Source organism: Pristiophorus japonicus, chromosome 3 (genome assembly GCF_044704955.1).
Source record: "Pristiophorus japonicus isolate sPriJap1 chromosome 3, sPriJap1.hap1, whole genome shotgun sequence".
Lineage (NCBI taxonomy): Eukaryota > Metazoa > Chordata > Chondrichthyes > Pristiophoridae > Pristiophorus > Pristiophorus japonicus.
This window is the reverse complement of record NC_091979.1, coordinates 140,073,226-140,090,167: the sequence shown is the minus strand read 5'-3', so window position 1 is coordinate 140,090,167 and position 16,942 is coordinate 140,073,226. Positions and strand designations below refer to the sequence as shown.

Here is a 16,942-nt window from a genome sequence, read left to right as displayed (position 1 = left end):
TCCTGAGTAGTAAGGACTACATCTTACTCCTTTTTGAATATATTTAGTGAAGTGGCCTCAACAACTTTCTGTGGTAGAGAATTCCACAGGTTCACCACTCTCTGGGTGAAGAAGTTTCTCCTCATCTCGGGGCAATATTTGCATAAACTAGTTTTTAAGTGTTTGTACGTCATTTTTTAATTTTTTTATTTTTTATTTAAGATTTATAATAACCCTTATGCTGGTGAAAGCAGGCCCTATGCCTGTTTTTACCAACTGTAAGAGTTTTGGGGACAGATGTTAGACAAATTGCCCAACTCTGCATCAGTGAACGTGATCTTCCAGTCGATTCATATGATCTGTCAAGGCATACCGGGTCAACGCAAGCTCTGGGTTTTTGCGCATGCGCAGCGGAACTTGCAAGCCTTTCAGAAGGATTATGATGATGTGTGCAGAGCATAAGCTGTTGAAGACTCCGTAAATTCTGGCGCATTATAGTCCTGAATCTAATGTTATGTACTCAGGGTTATATTTGAAGTATTCCCTGCTAAGATCTGATACTAGTGGACATGTTACATCAAATATAGGAGCTGTAGTACTGCACATAGTTTAACCATAGAACCAGTTTACAGCACAGAAGGAGGCCATTTGGCCCATTGTGTCTGTGCCAGCAAATACAGGTGCGAAAAGACCATCAAATCCTTTCATCCTTGCCCAATCCATCCAACAGCGTTGGTACCATGGCACTGATAACTGAACTACAATATAATATTGTGCCCTATATTGCTAGCTAGTAATAACTTGATTTCCTTTTTCCTTCGCTTCTTTTTAAGATTTTCCATTGTTTCATGGTTGCAGTTCCACCTCTTGTACAGTGTGCATGTGTTGCTTTTGAATGTTTATTGTTTTAATATACTACCAGCTTTTATAAGCAAGAAAATTAATTATTATATTGTGACTGCTCATTACTTCATGATTCATTCTTTGTATGCTTAGTTAATATTCTGTAAGTTCAGTGGGAGATCAGTTTGGATAGCTCTTTCATAGAAACACCAATTGGCCGAATGGCCTCCTTCTGTGCTGTAAGTTTCCATGAGAGAGAAATTTGAAATAAAAATTTTGACCCATATTTTCTAGAAAAAACAGATAATGTCAATAAATTCTAAAGATGCTATCCAGCATGCTTATTTTTCCGGATTATACTAATTCCAGTTGTACAGAGCACATGTGTCCCATATGAAATAACATCACAATCAAAGGCACACATTTTTTATTTGTACCACTGTGTGTTTGTTACCAGGGTCCTCCAGGTGAGGAAGGACGTCCAGGCTCACTGGGGTCAACAGGACTAAGAGGTTCACCTGGTTCCATGGGTTCAGTAGGACCAAGGGGTAATAGTGTAAGTAAGAAATGTGTTATTCTATGCTGCTTATATTGGCATGAAATATCACAAATGTTCTGTTTGTGCTGTGCCAGTGGGGAGCTGGCTGAGTGTGTCAGGAATCATTGCCCACCATAATGTAAAATGTCAATTAATAGTATTACAGTTAACTAACTTTACAATGATAATTATACCAAATAAAGTAGGCACCTGTAATGCACTTCTAATTTTGAATCTTTAAAGGTGGGGCTGTAAGGATCTCGGGAAAAGAAGCACAAGAACAAACTAGGAACTGGCACCACCCTGTACCTGTGCAGTGATCCAACTATGGCAACATTCTGCTACAGCAGGTGCGCTTTAACTATTTAAATTAATTCTATTAATATCCTTGTATTTTTATCATAGGGCGATCCTGGTAAGACTGGTGAGAAGGGCCCTTCTGGTGTCTCAGGTCAGAGAGTAAGTAGCATGTGTTTAATGACTTACAATCTATGCTTACAAAGTGCTCTCATAAAGGTTTAAAAATAAAGGTTGTTCATTCCGGATTCTGTTTTTTTTTTATTATTATATTAGGGTACACCTGGAAAAGATGGGGAAGCTGGACCTCAAGGTCATATTGGCCCAACAGTAAGTACAAATTCTTGCAAGGAATCTATCTCTATATACTTTTAATACAGATATTGCATAGATGCTATTCTTGCTTCATAATAGAAATTAGTTAATTGCTATTCACAAAATCAAAACTATATTCCTCTTGTTAATGTAATAGAACAATAAAAACTGAAAAATGAGTTAATTCTCTTTGTTTTAAAGGAATCAATGGCCTTCTTTAAACATTGCTTTAATTAAGGACATGTATTGTAGTTTCCTTCAGACTAATACATGCCAGGCCCATTAGTAGGTGATGCCATACAGTTCCCTCTTTGGATCTTACAAAATAAGCAACTTAATATAATTTTTTCCAATCATAATTTAACAAATATGTACACAATCTTGACATCCAAAAACATGGCATAACCAATTAGGATCCATCTTGATAGAATTATACTTTCATGTTTTTTTAAATAGCTTAAACCCTTGATATCTCCAAGAATAATACACAATCCAGTTTCAGCAATGATGTATGTACAAGCAAATTTTAAGCATCGAGAGGAACCATTTCATCTGTGTGCTATTGGTAATGACATTTTTAATGCATTTATAAAGAATGCAATTGTGACGTCACGACAAATAGCACACAAAGTAACTCATCCATTCTGATGCATTTTTTTTATTGTTATTTTGTTCAGGGTCAAGCAGGAGACAGAGGAGAACAAGGCCCCCCTGGCCCTCCAGGATTCCAGGTATGTACATTTTGGTAGAAATTTACATAATGAATGTATTCTGAAATATTTTGTTATTTAGGGTGGCCTCTAATATATAATGATTGTGTAGATAATAGCATTGTCTTCCTCATTATAACATAAAGAACTTAAAGGCCTCGAGACGGAGTCTCCGATCGGGCAGGGTGGGCTAGGCAGGGACCCTGGATGCAGGAGGGAAATATAAAGCCACTTACCTCCTGAATCCAGCAGTCCCTGCCATGCTTTAACTGTCGGGTTTCCCGAATTGTGAGAAACCTGTCCACATGCAGTTAAAAACAAAATGGAGGTTCAAAAGAGGCTTCCAACCTCGTTATAATATTTAAATTGACATTTCGCCTCCTGGCAGCGGGTTGGTCACCCACCTCCCATCCCGCCTCCGTTAAAACTGGAAGTGAGCTGGCTGGATTAGGATCAGGTCGGGAATCTCATTTCTAACAGTTTTCCTGCCCCATGCTCCAAACCCATTCAAGTTTTTAGGTTAAAATTCCAGCTCAAATGTTGGTGCCGTCATTTACCTTTTGTATTGGCATCTAATATGGTTTTATAACATTATATGCAGCACCTTACTGCTTCAGATCCTTAGTTACATTAAGTATTTAACATCGCAATTAATTGAAATGAATTATTTTGCTAACAGATTTTTTTCATATTCAAAACTTGTGCAGATAAAAGAAACATAGAAATATACAGGACTGCCAAAAGAAAAGACAGAAACTCTATCATTTGAACTAATTGTGATCCTTTAGGCCCTAAATTTACAGTGAGATAGCATTTTATGAGCACTTAGGTCAGAGTTTTCAGAGATAAGAGCGGGTGGATTAGAGGCTTGGAGGGGAAGTAAAAGTTGAAAAGATGTGAAACCTGATAACAACCTGCCAACAACCCACCAACTTTCACTTTTCACTCAGGCGGGACAGGGGGCAGGCTGTCAACCCGCTGCCAAGAGGCGGAGACTGGAACACCCACCCTGGGCCAGGTACACCCACCCCCTGGGATCGTGACTCGACCCCGGAGTCAGGGATTGGACCCTCCCCCCTCGGGGATCGTGACTCGGCCCTGGGGTCGGGATCGGACCCCCCCCACCCCCCCCACGGCTTGGAACCACCCCAACCCCAACCCCACCTGTTGCTGCAGCCTCCTTCTCTGAGTTCTCCACATGACTGGAAGCCAGCCTATAAATCAGGGGGATTAAAAATTCCACAGTGTGCCAGTAAACCCGAACTTATGGGTTTCCTGCCATTTCCTGGATCCCCCCTGCATCGTGTGGGTGAGACCTGGGAAAAACTCAGGCCACACTCTCTCTGTTATTTTAGAAGAGGCATTTAAAATAAATTGGATCAATGCTTCTGCTGAAATAGCTGTGAGAGAAATTTCAGCCAAACATACTCAGGGCTAAAAATTCAGTTGGGAGGACCCTGAGGCGCTAATATCGGGTGGCCGCTAAATTTGACGATGGAAAATTTTTAGCAATGGGAACAGCAAAATTCAGTTTTTGTGCCCTGAGAGTGGATTGGAGCGCTAAAGGGCGCGTTCCACACTTCTCTTAGGGCGCTAGGCCGGCTGAGCAACTGAATATCCCATGCTAAAGCACCGACTTCATAGCGACCTAAGAGAGGCCTCCCGGCAACAAAAATAATCGGAGCCAAAAACACATAAAACATTCCCTATACATAATTCACCCCAAATAAAGTTAAATGGCAAAAAAAAATCAATCACACTTACCTCATGCAGTCATTCCTTCCCTTAGCGCCCCGGGACAGCTCTGTAGGCCAGCTTTCTCTGGCGGGGTCACTATGGGGCGCTACAGGTTTGTTTTGTTTCCGTATCTATACTGGAGCCATTGTACACCAGCGCTACGCTCCCAGGTGATACTCCTCAGTGCTGCTGGTACTGGAATACTGAATTTGCCGAGCGGCACAAATGCCGGCACACGCGGCTACAAACCCTTTAGCACTTGCGAGGGGCGCTATCCAATCAAATTTCTACCCCTCAGTGTTTTTATGTTACTATCCCATGGTATAATTGCAGGGCCTTAGACTATTTGCTTGAGAAATGTAAAATGGGTATCTAAAAACACAACCCTACAAATTAATATCAACACCATGTCTGACTTTACATTTCATGCACCTTACTCACAAAATATCAACTAATTTATTGTAAACAAAGTGGAAATGCAAATTTATTTTTACCCTTTCTGAAATATCAAATTTGCCTTTGTAGCTAGTTGAATTATAATACAAGTTTTATACAAGTTAAAACGAAGAACATTGTAGACTGAACAAAAGTAATCAAATTGCATATCGCAGATTTTATTTTCAACCCTTCAATGTAAAAATCTATTACCATATAAATATTTTCTGAACAGAAGGTAAAAAAAAATGTTGGTTATAAAATCTATTGCTGTGATGACTGAATTGCACTGAATGTAATTTTATTTTATATATTTGAATGCTTTAGGGTCTGCCTGGAACTCCAGGTCCTCCAGGTGAATCTGGCAAGCCTGGCAATGAGGTAAGATAAGATCGCAAAGTAAATCATCCATGTGAAATCTTCTCCAATAGTTTGTTGATATACCAATAACACAAACATATGTTTATTAATAGAATTCTTGCAAAAATAAGCAGACAGAAAAATGCCTCTACATGGAAACATATTTAAAATATGTCAGATTTAAGTAATTCTGCTGTTAATAAATTCTATCAGATAAGAAAGAATGGAAGTGGGTGCTGTCATAACAATGATAAAAGGTTAATGATATGCTCTATGACAGTTCGATTATATTCGATTAAAATTGAGGGTAATAATGAAACCAGAGAGATTAACATTTCCACTTGAGACCCAGGGTGTAATTTTAACCTAACGCACCCTGAGGGGATTGGGCAGGTCCAGGCTGGACACCACTTTTAAACCCTGTGTGAAGTTTACTCTCCGATGACTTCCAATACAATTGCATCTGTGCAGTTCACTCTGGAGGCGCCATATTTTATTTCCTACGGTGTAGCATGAAATGTATGAATAGTGCTGATGTCTTTACTGGCCTAATCCAATTAGAGGCTATGCAGCAGGTTCTTCGGATCAGGTCTGAGCAAGAAGTGTTTTTCCTTATTATTTTTTCAAGAATGTATGTTCTTATCTAGATTTATACATTTCAATTACATGATGCTCATGGGAGGAACATATTAATACATCTAGGTTTGTTGGCGTATTTGTGCTGGTAGCAGCCAATTAAAACAGTTGGTTTGTTTTTCATGCCTGTGTTCAGTTGGGATGGGCAAATGCGTGACTAATAGTTTGTTTGATGTACTAATAGCACAAATATATTGAAGTTATTAATAGAATTCTTGCAAAAGTAAGCAGCAGAAATTGCCAATCAACAGAAACATATTTTATAGGCAAAATCCAAATTTTGCGATTAAGGAATGAAAACTCAACCCTGTTCCATTTTATTTCAGAAAGGGAAAATCTTTCTGTTTTGATTTAGAGGTATTTTTAAACATAAAAACAAACAATTTAAAAATAACTCAGCAATGTAATGGATATTGACCAATAAAATGATTGCAGAGTAATAAAAAATATAATTTTGGCATACTGGATAAATGAGGCAGTAAAAGTGAAAACGGTGTACGTTTAATATATAGGGAGTCTCTCGGGTTAAGTATTAAGGAATAATTTCATGGGTAAAGTAAATATCCTGCAGGTAGGTAAAATGTTCTCTGATACACTAAAAATTACAAAGCATTTTCCTAGAAAAGCAGAATCAAGTGACTAGTGCAGCATCAAAATCTGAGGAACATTTTTCTAGAATCCCCCAAAAAGTCAGTCTTTTTTGACAGCAACAGTGTAAGAAGTTACTTGTTTAGCAATAATTATATATGTTTTCTTTTTCCATTCCGTGGCTACTTCTGTTTTGCCAATGCTTGTTTGAGGTTTATCACCACTACTGCTTTTATTTCAGGCCTTCCTTTACTGCCATTTTTACTTGCAATTGGTTTCATTTTATAATTTTGTCCAATCTGCTCAGTCTGTTTGATTATTTTCCTGTCCTTTTAGTCCTTTCTTCCTGGCATTTCAGTATTTTTCTCTTGCACAATATATCTCTGTGTACTTTTTCTCATTGCTCCTTGCCTTTTCAATAAAATCTGAATGAGTTGCTCATTCATTGGGCCCAAGTTTCGGGCCGCGTCTAGAACGGCGCAGCCCCGACCTGGACCCCGTTTTTCGCGCCAGAAAGTGCGCCTAAAAAATACTTACAGATTCTCCAGCTCCCTGCAGGTCCTCTGGAGCTGAGCGCGTTGCAGCACGAGCTTGTGGGGGGCGGAGCCAGGTCCCTGCACTGAAAACAGTGCCGGGACCTCTGCACAGGTGCGCTACAGTGGGCGCACATGTGCAGTAGCTCCAGGCGCCCAAAACTGTGTGGGAGGGGCCCGAAGACCGCCGCCACTAGCCCTGGCCGAATGGGCTCACTGGGGCACCGTGGATCAGGCTGCACCTCCCACGCACAGCTCCTGCTTCCTCCCTTCAGCTGGCTCTCTCAAACACTGCCCCCCTCCCCAGCTCCCGCTCCAACCCGACCCGACCCGACCCGACTCCCTCCCCCCCCGGACCCGACTCAACTCCCCATCCTGGACCCGACTCGACTCCCCACCCGACCCGACTCCCGCTCCCCCCCCGGACCCGACCCGACTCGACTCCCGCTGCCCCCCCCCCGCCACTGGACCTGACCCGACCCCGGACGTGACCCGACCCGACTCGACTCCCCCTCCCCCCGGACCCAACCCACCCCCCCTTCCCGCCAGGACCTCACCCACCCCTCCTCCAGGACCCGACCCGACCCCCGACCACCTACCTTTAACTCCGGTGCTGGGGGCGGACCCCGCCCGAAGTCTTGGGCCCGGCCGGGCCTGGCCCGTTCAGCCTCCCTCTCCTCTCCTCTCCTCTCCTCTCCTCTCCCTCCCTCCATCTCTCCCTTCCTCCCTCCCTCCCTCCCTCCCCCTCCCTCTCTCCCTCCCTTCTCCCCCTCCCTTATCCCCCTCCCTCTCCCTCCCTTCTCTCCCTCCCTCTTTCCTCCTTCCCTTCTCCCTCTCCCTCCCTCCCCCCCTTCTACCCCCTCCCTTCCCCCCTTCTACCCCCTCCCTTCCCCCTTCTCCCCCACTCCCTCCCTTCTCCCCTCCCTCCCTTCTCCCCTCCCTCCCTTCTCCCCTCCCTCTCTCCCTCCCCTCCTTCTCCCCTCCCTCTCTCCCTCCCCTCCCTCTCTCCCTCCCCCTCTTCCCCTCCCTCTCCCCCTCTCCCCCTCTCCCTCTCCCTCTCCCCCTCGCTCCCCCTCTCCTTCCCTCTCTCCCTCTTCCTCTCCTTCCCTCTCTCCCTCTTCCTCCCCCTCTCTCCCTCTCCCCCCCCGTCCGCACACCCCCTCCACCCCCCTCTTCCCCCTCCCCTCGCTGTCAGAAACACAGACACTGACAGATAGAGGGTGAGAGAGACACACACAGACAGACAGAGAGATAGAGACACTGACAGAAACACACTGGGGGGGGTGTGGGGGGGGTGCCGTCCCAGTACGCTGTTGGAGGGCTCCCGGTGCTGCAGTCAGTAAGTGGAAAATGTTCGAGCAGCGTGAGTCCGGGGTGCGTGGTGAGGCCTATAAGAGGCCCAACGTCGGAAGAGGGGCGGCAGTTCGAGCAGTGTGAGTCCGGGGTGCATGGTGAGGCCTATAAGAGGCCCAACGTCGGAAGAAGAGCGGCAGTTCGAGCAGCGCGAGTTGGGGTGCGTGGTGAGGCCTATAAGAGGCCCAACGTCGGAGGAGGAGTGGCAGTTCGAGCAGCGCGAGTCCGGGGTGCGTGGTGAGGCCAATAAGAGGCCCAATGTCGGAGGAGGAGCGACAGTTCGAGCAGTATGAATCCAGGGTGCGTGGTGAGGCCTATAAGAGGCCCAATGTCGGAGGAGAAGCGACAGTTCGAGCAGTATCAGTCCGGGGTGCGTGGTGAGGCCTATAAGAGGCCCAATGTCGGAGGAGAAGCGACAGTTCGAGTAGTGTGAGTCCGGGGTGCGTGGTGAGGCCTATAAGAGGCGTTTGTGCAGCTCCAGCCAGGAAAAAAAGCAAAAAAGAAGTAGGAAGAAATCAAAAGGTGACGTCACAGCCAAAGGGGTAAGTGATTGGCTGGTGATTGGTGAGTAGATTTTCTTTTTTATATCAGTAAGTAACCTGTTAACATCGTTATCGCCAATTTAAGTTAATCTAAGGGTTAAGTCACGGCAGGAGAGCTCGGTCACGTGATATGCTCCACCTGTACCATGTGGGAACTCGGGGACACTTCCGGTGTCCCTGACGACTACGTGTGCGGGAAGTGCAACCGCCTCCAGCTCCTGACGGACCGCGTTGTGGATTTGGAGCTGAGGGTGGATTCACTCTGGAGCATCCACAATGCTGACAATGACGTGAGTAGCACATGTAGCGAGTTGGTCTCACCGCAGGTGAAGGGTCCACAGCCACTAGGAAATGGAAGACCAGCAGGAAGAGCAGTGCAAGGAAGGTAGTGCAGGGGTCCCCTGCGGTCATCCCCCTGAAAAACAGATACACCGCTTTGAGTACTGTTGAGGGGGATGACTCATCAGGGGAGGGCAGCAGCAGCCAAGTTCATGGCACCGTGGCTGGCTCTATTGCACAGGAGGGCAGGAAAAAAAGTGGGAGAGCGATAGTGATAGGGGATTCAATTGTAAGGGGAATTGATAGGTGTTTCAGCAACCGCAACCCAGACTCCAGGATGGTATGTTGCCTCCCTGGTACAAGAGTCAAGGATGTCTCGGAGCGGGTGCAGGACATTCTGAAAAGGGAGGGAGAACAGCCAGGGCCGTGGTGCACATTGGTACCAACGACATAGGTAAAAAAAGAGATGAGGTCCTACGAGATGAATTTAAGGAGCCAGGAGCTAAATTAAAAAGTAGGACCTCAAAAGTAGTAATCTCGGGATTGCTACCAGTGCCACGTGCTAGTCAGAGTAGGAATCGCAGGATAGCGCAGATGAATACATGGCTTGAGCAGTGGTGCAGCAGGGAGGGACTCAAATTCCTGGGGCATTGGAACCGGTTCTGGGGGAGGTGGGACCAGTACAAACCGGATGGTCTGCACCTGAGCAGGACTGGAACCAATGTCCTCGGGGAAGTGTTTGCTAGTGCTGTTGGGGAGGCATTAAACTAATATGGCAGGGGGATGGGAACCAATGCAGAGAGACAGAGGGAAACAAAATGGAGACAGAAGCAAAAGACAGAAAGGAGATGAGTAAAAGTGGAGGGCAGAGAAACCCAAGGAAAAAAAAAGGGCCAATGTACAGCAAAATTCTAAAGGGTCAAAGTGTAATAAAAAGGCAAGCCTGAAAGCTCGGTGCCTCAATGCGAGGAGTGTTCGGAACCCAGGAGAGGGCTCCGAGCTAGTTAGAGTGGATGAGAGCTCAGATGAACAGGACCCCAAGAAAGAATGCAAAAGGCAGGAGGCAACAGAGCAGAGTAGCACTGGGGTAAGTGTAAACCACAAGGTGATAGGAAGGGACAATATGTATGAATATAAAAGGGCTGCAGGAGGGGTCAAAACTAAAAATCATGGTTTAAAAACTAGTAATAAAACACTCTACCTAAACGCACGCAGCATTCAAAATAAAGTAAATGAGTTGACGACACAAATCATTACAAATGGGTATGATTTGGTGGCCATTACAGAAACGAGGTTGCAGGTGGCCAAGACTGGGAATTAAACATACAGGGGTATCTGACAATTCGGAAGGATAGACAAGAAGGGAAAGGAGGTGGGGTAGCTCTGTTCATAAAGAATGATATCAAGGCAGTTGTGAGAGATGATATTGGCTCGAATGAACAAAATGTTGAATCATTGTGGGTGGAGATTAGAGATAGTAAGGGGAAAAAGTCACTAGTGGGTGTAGTTTTTCGGCCCCCAAATAATAACTTCATGGTGGGGTGGACAATAATCAAGAGAATAATAGAGACATGTGAAAAAGGAACGGCAGTAATCATGGGGGATTTTAACCTACATATCGATTGGTCAAATCAAATCGCTCGGGGTAGCCTGGAGGAGGAATTTATAGAATGCATACCGGATTGTTTCTTAGAACAGTATGTTACAGAACCTACAAGGGAGCAAGCTATCTTAGATCTGGTCCTGCATAATGAGACAGGAATAATAAACGATCTCATAGCAAAAGATCCTCCCGGAATGAGTGATTACAGTATGGTTGAATTTGTAATACAGATTGAGGGTGAGGAAGTAGTGTCTCAAACGAGCGTACTATGCTTAAACAAAGGGGACTACAGTGGGATGAGGGCAGAGTTAGCTAAAGTAGACTGGAAACACAGACTAAACGGTGGCACAATTGAGGAACAGTGGAGGACTTTTAAGGAGCTCTTTCATAGTGCTCAACAAAAATATATTCCAGTGAAAAAGAAGGGCAGTAAGAGAAGGGATAACCAGCCGTGGATAACCAAGGAAATAAAGGAGAGTATCAAATTAAAAACCAATGCGTATAAGGTGGCCAAGGTTAGTGGGAAACTAGAAGATTGGGAAAATTTTAAAAGACAGCAAAGAATGACTAAGAAAGCAATAAAGAAAGGAAAGATAGATTACGAAGGTAAACTTGCGCAAAACATAAAAACAGATAGTAAAAGCTTTTACTGATATATAAAACGGAAAAGAGTGAATAAAGTAAATGTTGGTCCCTTAGAAGATGAGAAGGGGAATTTAATAATGGGAAATGTGGAAATGGCTGAGACCTGAAACAATTATTTTGCTTCGGTCTTCACAGTGGAAGACACAAAAACCATGCCAAAAATTGCTGGTCATGTGGGAATGTGGGAAGGGAGGACCTTGAGACAATCACTATCACTAGCGGGGTAGTGCTGGACAGGCTAATGGATCTCAAGGTAGACAAGTCCCCTGGTCCTGATGAAATGCATCCCAGGGTATTAAAAGAGATGGCGGAAGTTATATCAGATGCATTCGTTATAATCTACCAAAATTCTCTGGACTCTGGGGAGTACCAGCGGATTGGAAAGCAGCTAATGTAACGCCTCTGTTTAAAAAAGGGGGCAGACAAAATGCAGATAACTATAGATCGGTTAGTTTAACATCTGTAGTGGGGAAAATGCTTGAAGCTATCATTAAGGAAGAAATAGCGAGACATCTAGATAGGAATAGTGCAATCAAGCAGACAATACATGGATTCATGATGGGGAAATCATGTTAAACTAATTTACTGGAATTCTTTGAGGATATAACGAGCATGGTGGATAGAGTTGTACCGATGGATGTGGTGTATTTAGATTTCCAAAAGGAATTCGATAAGGTGCCACACAAAAGGTTACTGCAGAAGATAAAGGTACGTGGAGTCAGAGGAAATGTATTAGCATGGATAGAGAATTGGCTGGCAAACAGAAAGCAGAGAGTCGGGATAACTGGGTCCTTTTTGGGTTGGAAATCGGTGGTTAGTGGTGTGCCACAGGGATCGGTGCTGGGACCACAACTGCTTACAATATACATAGATGACATGGAAGAGGGGACAGAGTGTAGTGTAACAAAATTTGCAGATGACACAAAGATTAGTGGGAAAGCGGGTTGTGTAGAGGACACAGAGAGGCTGCAAAGAGATTTAGATAGGTTAAGCGAATGGGCTAAGGTTTGGCAGATGGAATACAATGTCGGAAAATGTGAGGTCATCCACCTTGGAAAAAAAAACAGTAAAAGGGAATATTATTTGAATGGGGAGAAATTACAACATGCTGCGGTGCAAAGGGACCTGGGGGTCCTTGTGCATGAATCCCAAAAAGTTAGTTTGCAGATGCAGCAGGTAATCAGGAAGGCGAATGGAATGTTGGCCTTCATTGCGAGAAGGATGGAGTACAAAAGCAGGGAGGTCCTGCTGCAACTGTATAGGGTATTGATGAGGCCGCACCTGGAGTACTGCATGCAGTTTTGGTCACCTTACTTAAGGAAGGATATACTAGCCTTGGAGGGGGTACAGAGACGATTCACTAGGCTGATTCTGGAGATGAGGGGGTTACCTTATGATGATAGATTGAGTAGACTGGGTCTTTACTCGTTGGAGTTCAGAAGGATGAGGGGTGATCTTATAGAAACATTTAAAATAATGAAAGGGATAGACAAGATAGAGGCAGAGAGGTTGTTTCCACTGGTTGGGGAGACTAGAACTAGGGGGCACAGCCTCAAAATACGGCGGAGCCAATTTAAAACCGAGTTGAGAAGGAATTTCTTCTCCCAGAGGGTTGTGAATCTGTGGAATTCTCTGCCCAAGGAAGCAGTTGAGGCTAGCTAATTGAATGTATTCAAATCACAGATAGATAGATTTTTAACCAATAAGGGAATTAAGGGTTATGGGGAGCGGGCGGGTAAGTGGAGCTGAGTCCACGGCCAGATCAGCCATGATCAGCCATGATCTTTTTGAATAGTGGAGCAGGCTCAAGGGGCTAGATGGCCTACTCCTGTTCCTAATTCTTATGGTCTTATGTTCTTATGTATGTTTTATTTATTTATTTTTTAATTTTTTATTAATTTTTTTTGATTGATTTATTGGTTGATTTATTGATGTATTTATCATTTATTATTGATGATGGCTCTTTATTTGTAAAACTGAAGTGTTTAATGTTTGTAAACTTCCTTTTAAACCCCACCGCCCCCATTCCCTACGCCTGATTTGTAACCTACGCCTGATTTTCTAAGTGTAGGCAAGGTTTTTCTGAGCGTACAAAAATCTACACTTACTCCATTCTAAGTTAGTTTGGAGTAAGTTTTCACTGCCTAAACTTTCAAAACGGGCGTAAATGGCCTGACACGCCCCCTTTTGGAAAAAAAAATTCTGTTCCAAACTGAAACTGTTCGAACTGACTAGAATTGGAGCAAACTAAATGCCGAGAATTGCAATTTCTAAGATACTCCATTCTGAACCAGTTGCTCCAAAAAAACAGGAGCAACTCAGGCCGAAACTTGGCCCCATTGTGTATAACTCAGTCTAATAAGAACATTTAATATATTTCTTATTTGTTCTTGGGATATAATTGATGCTGACAATGTTGCATTTGTCATCTCTCCAGTTGCCCTGAAATGGTGGTGCTGGGCCTGTTTCTTGAACGACTGCAGTTTGGTGATGTGGTTGCCACTATAGTGTCACATCGGGAATTCCTGGAATTAGGTCCAGTTTTGATGAGGAAATGACAATACAGGTCCAAATGGAAAGTGCATAACTTGGATGGGAACTTGGAGGCGATGATATTCCTACATTGCTCTTTATCTAACATAAGCAGATTGGGAAGACAGATGACAAGAGGTGAACTCTATTGAATCTGACCCTGTCTGGTGACAGTTATATTATAAAATAACACGTTTTACCATTTAAGGAGAGGCTGTAGTAAGAGTTTGTGGGCCTTACTTTGGTTCAACTTGCTTCATCATTTTTAATAATTTATTCTCTGTTTCTTCTGTTTCATAATAAATTGTCATTTAATCTATTCTTCCACATTCAATAAATTAATTCTTTCTTGACTTTCTTTATCTTTTCTCACATATGACCATTCTCTGCTGTCTTTTTTTGACTATTGAAACAATTACTTTTTCTTGAATGTTTTATGTTCTTGCCTGAGTTTTTACTATTCTTTATCTTGGAGTGATGTCCCCATGCATTCTGCTGAATCAGGCATAATTTTGGAATACTGAACATTGCAAATTAACCAAATGATCCAGGACTCAGATCACCAGACCCCAGACTTAGTGCCTGAGACCCACATCAGCTGGGAGCTTCGAAATTCACTGGCTACAAAACAGGCATTTGGCCATGAGGAACTTTGTTTTATCTTGGCCTGCACCTACACAAACTTAAGCTAAACAGAGGCAAAAGCTGCTACTTGGGACTGCAAGCCAGCTATGAATATCTCAAAGTAGCTAGGGCAAGCAGCAGCCATGTTTTCTACTATCTGCCAACTCTGACTAATCAGGGTGGCTTTCGGAGCCTGGAAGCATAACAACATTAGAATAAAAATTGAACTTTACTAGATCGGACATTCTTTTTCTATTATTACAAATTCAGTGAATAATTCTGTGGCATTCTGTAGATTCAGAATTCACTGGAGACTGGTTTATGTAAGGCTTATTTATTCATATCCTTTTAGAACAGGACATGGATAAAATTGAGAATTTGAATACCAGTGTGAAGAGTCAGCTGGTCCTATTGTATAATCTTTAACTGTCCTGAATACATTTCCAGAGCACATGACATTTAGCCAACAGAAATTCAAAAAAAAAATCATTAACAAAGATTAGTCTATTAATTGGAATTATTGATTTTTTTTATTCATCATCTTCTTGCAATATACTCCTCATGATACAGGACTTAAAAGAAATTAGCACAAGCTTTTAAAACTCCACTTCTGAAAGTATACAGAGTAAAGTATTTTATTTTACAGAGAAGAAGAATATTAGAAAATAGTATGTTGCAAATGAAAAAGTTCTCACATCCTTTTTGTTTGAATTTATCTCTTGACAGGGCATCCCAGGTGACCTTGGTCCATTAGGTCAAATAGGTCCAAGAGTAAGTATAATTGAAAGTTAATGTAAAACATATGGATGTGTTGAGATAACACAGTGCATTTCTGATATTATATTATATGATGAACTATTGTAGGGTGAACGTGGCATTCCAGGTGAGCGTGGTTTGCCTGGTCCCCCCGGTCTTCAAGGTCCAAGAGGTATTCCAGGTGCTGCTGGCAAAGATGGAGCTAAGGTATTATGAAACACTGATAACATCAGTCAGTTTTGATTTATCTTCTCACTCTTTGCCTATACAACAACAGTGACTACACTGTAAACAGTAATTAATTGGAGGGAAGCAGTTTGGGATGTTCGCGGACATGGTACAGTGTAATATAAATGCAAGTTTTCCTCCTAACTTTCTCCCCTCCTCTCCTGACGCTAGTCATGCCAGGGTTCCACAGCTGGTACTAACTCTCTTGTACCTCACCCAAATGGCCATTTTGCATATGTGACCTCAGTGAAACTCTTTTAGAGTCTACCTGTAAAACAAAAAAACATTAAACCGTGCCACCCGCCCTGGATGACACAGCAGACATTTACAAGGCCCTTTTTTTCTTTTTTTGTGGTTTTTCATTGTGTTTTTCTTTTTTTTTTTGTTTTTTTTTTGGGCGCTAAAATCAAATTTTTTCCAGTGCCCCCTATAAAAGGGGAGGGGGACACTAAAAGCACCGGCAATTAAAACAAATTAAACTTTAAAACGTAAAATCAAATTAAAATTTGGTTGCCGGGCGTGATGATGCACTCCAGTACCTCCGGTGCCCACCTCTCGCGGAAGGCCGCGAGCGTACCGGTGGACACCGCGTGCTCCATCTCCAAGGACACCCTGGACCGGATGTAAGAGCGGAAGAGAGGCAGGCAGTCAGGTTGAACGACCCCCTCGACCGCCCGCTGCCTGGACCGGCTGATGGCACCCTTGGCCGTGCCCAGGAGCAGTCCGACAAGGAGGCTTTCGGACCTACCCACTCCCCTCCGCACAGGGTGCCCAAAGATCAGGAGAGTGGGACTGAAGTGCAGCCAGAATTTCAGGAGCAGCCCCTTCAAATAATAAAACAGGGGCTGCAACCTCGTGCATTCCATAAAAACATGGAACACGGACTCTTCCAGACCGCAGAAATTGCAGGCGGCCTGGGAGTCCGTGAACCGGCTTAAAAATTTGTTGCACGGCACTGCTCCGTGCACCACCCTCCAGGCCAAGTCCCCGATGAATAGTGGGAGGACCCCTGCGTAGAGTGCCCTCTATCGGGGACCCCTGCCTCCTCCGGACGGCAAGATGGTACGCCATGGCGTGTCCGGACGGACGGTGAGGATGGCAAAGTTGAGGGTGTGCAGGAGCAGCCCGTACAGGAAACCCCTCCGCGCGGAACTGAAAGGCACGGAGGGGATTTCCCCGAGGCGGCTCAAGTTGTGAGGCGCCGGCCCCCGAGGGAGGTTCCGGGGTTTGGCGCCGATGAGGAATTCCGTCCGGACGGGGGTCAGTTCGGACGGGATCTCCCCACGTGCTTGAGCCTCCTCGATGCTGATCTCAGTGAAACTCTTTTTGGAGTTCACCTGCAAAAACATAAAACATTAAACCGTGCCACCCGACCTGGGTGACACACCAGACATTTACAAGGCCCTTTT

General features: G+C 44.1%; 1 protein-coding gene across 4 annotated transcripts in view; it reads left to right on the top strand.

The window, feature by feature from the left end:
* LOC139259907 (collagen alpha-2(V) chain-like) overlaps positions 1-16,942 on the top strand; it is a 516,763-nt gene that overhangs the window by 433,143 nt on the left and 66,678 nt on the right. For all 4 annotated transcript variants that reach the window (XM_070875841.1, XM_070875843.1, XM_070875842.1 and 1 more), the window contains 7 exons: positions 1,280-1,378; positions 1,766-1,819; positions 1,934-1,987; positions 2,650-2,703; positions 5,182-5,235; positions 15,276-15,320; positions 15,414-15,512. In XM_070875841.1, the coding sequence (XP_070731942.1) occupies positions 1,280-1,378; positions 1,766-1,819; positions 1,934-1,987; positions 2,650-2,703; positions 5,182-5,235; positions 15,276-15,320; positions 15,414-15,512 (459 nt within the window). The remainder of the gene's footprint in view (positions 1-1,279; positions 1,379-1,765; positions 1,820-1,933; positions 1,988-2,649; positions 2,704-5,181; positions 5,236-15,275; positions 15,321-15,413; positions 15,513-16,942) is intronic.